Raw genomic sequence first — 5,726 nt, 5'->3', positions numbered from 1 at the left:
CGGCTCGAGCGCAAAGAAGCCCCTTGTGGCTCGCTTTGCTTGCCAAATTTTTAGTCTCCCTCTATGGGTGTCATGGACACCCACAGGGGGAGAATATGTCAGGATTGTGGCTATTGGGAACCCGACGCAGAGATCTTAACCGCATCCCTCTGTAATAAATGTCCCCTTTAACAGTACCTTGAAGGTAGGATTGTCCTCACTTATCTCCCCTTAAAAAAAAATTTTTTTAAGGGGGGATAAGTGAGGACAAATTTGGTACAACAGCATTCCTATCATAACTCCCCCAAAAATTAAAAATATAATGATAAACCATAAAAAATACACAACACTTCTTTTTTGTTTTGAAAATAATTTACTTATAAAAATATATTAATTTTTAACACTTATGCAACTGGATTCATCGATAAGAATGACCAATATCCCAACGTTCAAAAGTCCAGGACAAAAAACCGACACTATGGTAACTATGAACAACATAAAAGAGTCGAGGAAACATGGAACAATTTGTCCAACGGAAACTAAAAAACTAATAAAAAAAATTATAATTTAATAATTGAAAAAAGTAGCCTCGTCCTCTGGGGGGAGCTGTGTACTCAGCATTGCTGAGTACAATCCAGTGGACAAAGTGCTGGTGGGAGGAGTGGGCAGAGTGGGTGTAGGTGGGGGTCCCGGCGAAAAAAAAGGGCGCTGTGGCGGAGGATTACCCGGCGGATAATAGTATGGTTGGGGATAAGGATACTGGGACTGTGGGGCATTTCGTGCGCGCCGCACAGGATTTGACATTAGATCCAGGTCATCGGATAGGTCATTATCCTCGGCCCTTCTCAATACATCAAATACTATGCGCCTGAAAGTTCTAAAAACAGTTTCGGGCATTACACGTATCTGAGATTCTATCGTGTGTGAAAATTGACGATAGAAGTCTGGTGGCCTATTAAGCATTTCCTCTGCCCGTTGGATAAATTGAACCGTGCTGGAGGATGCAGAATCGGAACTCAATGATGAATTCTTTTGTCTCCGCCTTGGTGGTGCTGTCGACCGAGATGGTGCTGACTCCTCACCACTGAGCTCCAGTTCTGTTGCCTCTGTTGCGGAAGTGTTCATTACCTCCGGGGTAGATTCCTGTAAAAAAAAAAAAAAATAAAACATTAGGGCGTTGATTAAACAATGATAAAGTTGAACATGTTAAAGTGTTTTAACTTACCGGATTAAGGGTCCCCTCTTCCTCTGGCGTCTTAGGAGACTCTTTATCCAGGCTACCCTGTCCATGTAATTTCGCCTCTCTCTCCAAAAGGAACTTCATCTGTTCATAATACCATAGCGTCGGCTGGTAAACATCATCAGTTCCGGCTCCTGAACGTTGAGACTCGATCACGCGTGTGTGTTCCTTCTTGAACACCGTCCGCAAGTTTGCTATCTTCTTCTTCGCCCAAAGTAGATCAGCATCACTGTTATGGGCTTTGCTGTACTCCACCAATTGTCTGTAGGCCTGATCCTTCTTCTGTCTGTTTGAAAAATCCTTGCTACGGACCTTCCACAGACATTCGCTGGCCCGATACACATCAATGAATCCAGTTGTGAACTCCCGGTCCATGTAAGAAGCCATTGCTGTGAGAAAAATAAAACAACACTATTTAAATAACAAGCAAGGAAAAACTTTAATAAAATATGTTGACCCTCGCATTAAAAAAACCATGCCGCTTATACACGTGTTGCGCCAGGAAATGGTGCTTATACACACGCTGCGCCAGGTAAAGCCGCTTATACACACATTGCAACCAGGTAAAGCCACTTAAGCACCACAAACATATAGTAACACCCCCTATCCCCCCCCCCCGCCTGCTAATACAGCTTCAAAGCACATTAAGCAGCCTGTCTAATCATACGGATACATCCATCTTCTCCTAGACCGCTATCACCAGCCGCATCACACTCCCCCATATATGTATCGCTCGATACACAGGACAGCCTCATAAAAACATAATTAATAACAACCCCCCCCCCCCACCCGGCTGTTAATACAGCCCACACTCCAGTGGCGTGTGGCGAGGTCAGTGGCTGGTGAGGCACTACAGCCATAATGTTCGCCGAATCCTGCCGATGACCCCCTACTGCCGCCGAGCCAATGCCCGCTACTGCCCCTGTGCCGATGCCCGCTGCCACCGCCAATGGCTTACAAACTCGCCCACCATCAACTTACCCAGCCCTCCACCCAGGGCCGGTGCTAGGGTGTTCGGCGCCCCCCCTGCAAACTATAAATTTGCGCCCTCCCATATTCCTTTGGCGCGCACCGGGAAAAGGGGTGTGGTCTCACAAGTAAGGGGCATAGCCACACAATAGTACCCCCATTCAAAATTACGCCACAATGTAGCACAATCTTATTCATCATATACGTAATGCCCCACAAGTAGTAGTAGCATCCTTATACATAGTGCACCCCCAGTAGTAGTAGCGTCCTTATACGTAAGGCCCCCCAAGTAGTAGTATTATTGTTATATCTAATGCCCCCCAAGTAATAGTAGCATCCTATACATAATGCTCCCCCCAAGTAGTAGTATCTTCCTTATACGTAATGACCCCCCTAGTAGTAGCATTGTTACACGTAATGGCCCCCCCATTAGTAGCGTTGTTACACGTAATGGCCCCCCCATTAGTGGACATTACTTAGTGGACATTCCCCATTAATGGAGAAGGGTCTGAATGGGTTAAAAAATAAAAAAAATGCGTGAGGTCCCCCCTCCTAAGTATAACCAGCCTCGGGCTCTTTGAGCCGGGCCTGGTTGTTTAAATACTGGGGGAAAAATTGGACAGGGGTTCCCCGTATTTAGACAACCAGCACCGGGCTCTTAGTCCGGTCCTGGTTCCAAAAATACGGGGGACAATAGATGTAGGGGTCCCCCGTATTTTTAAAACCAGCACCGGGCTCCACTAGCCAGGGACATAATGCCACAGCCGGGGGACACATTTATGTAGGTCCCTGCGGCCGTGGCATTACCCCCCCAACTAGTCACACCTGGCCGGGGTTCCCTGGAGGAGTGGGGACCCCTTAAATCAAGGGGTCCCCCCCTTCAGGCACCCAAGGGCCAGGGGTGAAGCCCGAGGCTGTCCCCAGCACCCCTGGGCGGTGGGTGCCGGGCTGATAGCCATGAGTATGTAAAAAAAAAGAATATTGTTTTTTGTTGTGGAACTACAAGGCCCAGCAAGCCTCCCCCGCTTGCTGGTACTTGGAGAACCTCAAGTACCAGCATGCGGGGAAATAACAGGCCCGCTGGTACCTGTAGTTCTACAACAACAAAAATACCCAAATAAAAACACAACACACACACCGTGAAAGTAAAAATTTATTAAATACACACTTACACACTCACACATACTTACCTACATCCCACGCCGGTCACGTCCACTTGTCCAGTAGAATCCAATAGGGGTACCTGTAACAATGAGAGACAGATTACTTACCTACATCCCACGCCGGTCACGTCCACTTGTCCAGTAGAATCCAATAGGGGCACCTGTAAAAATTAAAATTACACTGACAAACGAAGTAATCCACAGGAGGAGAGAGATAGAGAGAGAGAAATAGAGAGAAATTAATGAATATTATGCAATCACTGATGTGGGAGGACGTTAGCACAGACAGGGGGGAGTGCTGCTACTGGCTGGGAGGACGGAGCCGGGGGAGGAACGAGGGGGAAGGGGAAATTCCTACCCAGCCACCGCACACATGCGCCGAGCCGGAAGAGGCAGTTATTATTAATGTACTGCCGGGGTGGGGGGGGGGGGGGGTGGGGGGGGGGGGGCTGGGTGTGACACTGTTATTATTAATATACTACCAGCGGGGGAGGGGGGGAGGGGCGGGGGCACCGTTATTGATGTTAACTGGGCTGTATGTATTTACAGCCGGGGGGTGGGGTGACACCATTATTATTAATGTACTACTAGCCGGTGGGGGGGGGGGGGGGGAGAGACCATTATTATTGATGTTAACTGGGCACTTGTGTGGGTTGTATTAACAGCCGTGTGGGGGGGGTTCACTACGATCTGCCGGCGACCAGCATACCGGCGCCGGGAGCCCGACAGCCGGCATACCGACACTTATTCGACCCCCCTGGAGGGAGAATAAAATAGTGTGGTGCGCCACCGTGCCCGTAGCGTGGTGAGCGCAGCGAGCCCGCAAGGGGCTCATTTGCGCTCGCCACACTGTCGGTAAGCCGGCGGCCGGCCTCCCGGCGCCGGTATGCTGGTCGCCGGCAGATCGTAGTGAACCCCCCCACACGGCTGTTAATACAACCCACACAAGTGCCCAGTTAACATCAATAATAATGGTCTCCCCCCCCCCCCCACCGGCTAGTAGTACATTAATAATAATGGTGTCACCCCACCCCCCGGCTGTAAATACATACAGCCCAGTTAACATCAATAACGGTGCCCCCCCCCCCCCCCCGCCCCTCCCCCCCTCCCCCGCTGGTAGTATATTAATAATAACAGTGTCACACCCAGCCCCCCCCCCCCCCCACCACGGCAGTACATTAATAATAACAGTGTCACCCCCCCACCCCCCCCCGGCAGTATATTAATAATAACAGTGTCACACACACACACTCCCCCCTATAAATACATGCATGAAAATGGTGTGTGTGTGTGTGTGTGTCCCCTCACGGCTGTTAATACAGCCCGGTCGATAACAAGGGGCTCAGCGCACCGCACGCAAACACCCCCCCCCCCCCGGCACCCATCAATGCCGTTTATGCTGCCCACAGCGCACCCGTTGGCACTTACCGTTTTGCTGCTGCTGCTGCTGCTGACGTGCGTTGCGCTGGCTGGCTGTAGCTGGTGTGACTCTAGTCTGTGGTGGTGAAGCAGGAGACGGAGACGGAGGCGGGACCAGCAGAGGAAGAAGACGAAGGCGGGACCAGGAGAGGCAGGAGGCGGAGGTTGGACCCGGCAGAGGACGGAGTGGCAGAGGAGAGTGACGTACATCGCTGTAGCACGTCGCTCATTCTGTACACACGAGCGATGTGCTAAGCGACTGTACTAGATTTTGCCTGCATGCAGGCCAATCTACAATCAGCGATAGCGATGCGCGGGGCTGCGCATCGCTATCGCTTTATGGCATACACACTGAGATATGTATGCTTAATTTCTAAACAATCTAGTCAGATTGCTTAGATTTTAAGCACAGATCTCTCCGTGTGTACCCCCTTAAAGCCCAGTACTCACGGGCCGATCAAGGAGAGATGCGTGCTGAGCGAACCGCTCAGCACACATCTCTCCTGCCGCTCAGCACAGCGCGATCTGTGCTGAGCGTGCGGGGGGAGACGGGGGGGGCCGCTCACTTCACCCAGCGGGTGAAGTGAGCGACCCGCTAGATTAGCCTGCATGCAGGCCAATCTAGCAGCGGCGATAGCGATGTGCGGGGCCGCGCATCGCTATCGCCGAGGGGGCTACACACGGAGCGATCCTGCCGATATTCTAAGCAATCTAGTCAGATTGCTTAGAATATCGCTCCGTGAGTACCCCACTTAAGGGTTAAATTTGCAAAAGACATTGGTAATGACTATTTTTCACATCTAACCACCCAAAAAACTTCCAACAAATAGCAGATCTAAAATCTATTATATACTGTATAGTACACACAAAAAACCTGACACGCTGAAGCTCACCTCTTTGACTTGTGAACTGCTGGCAGGGAGCATTCTCCAATACTAAACTGCCTGGAGCTGTTT

The 5,726-nt window shown here is 50.3% G+C and overlaps 1 protein-coding gene across 1 annotated transcript; it reads right to left on the bottom strand.

Annotated features, from left to right (window-relative positions):
* Positions 1-360: 360 nt before the first annotated feature.
* LOC134929181 (uncharacterized) lies at positions 361-1,785 on the bottom strand. Its single transcript, XM_063924946.1, has 2 exons — positions 1,205-1,785; positions 361-1,122 (listed from the first exon to the last, which is right to left on the bottom strand). The coding sequence occupies exons 1-2, from the start codon at positions 1,604-1,606 to the stop codon at positions 547-549; spliced, it is 978 nt and encodes a 325-aa protein (XP_063781016.1). The 5' UTR covers positions 1,607-1,785; the 3' UTR covers positions 361-546.
* Between the last annotated feature and the right edge of the window lie 3,941 nt (positions 1,786-5,726).

The sequence above is a fragment of the Pseudophryne corroboree genome, chromosome 5 (genome assembly GCF_028390025.1).
Source record: "Pseudophryne corroboree isolate aPseCor3 chromosome 5, aPseCor3.hap2, whole genome shotgun sequence".
In the NCBI taxonomy this organism is placed as follows: Eukaryota; Metazoa; Chordata; class Amphibia; order Anura; family Myobatrachidae; genus Pseudophryne; species Pseudophryne corroboree.
The sequence above is the reverse complement of the archived record's forward strand: the minus strand, read 5'-3'. Positions and strand labels throughout refer to the sequence as shown.

What these genes read in the sequence shown, in the direction of transcription:
- LOC134929181 (XM_063924946.1), bottom strand. Translation starts at nt 1,606, where the DNA reads ATGGCTTCTTACATGGACCGGGAGTTCACAACTGGATTCATTGATGTG. An exon ending in AAGAGGGGACCCTTAATCCG is followed by an intron (nt 1,123 to 1,204) that starts GTAAGTTAAAAC and finishes TTTTTTTTACAG; the next exon opens with GAATCTACCCCGGAGGTAAT.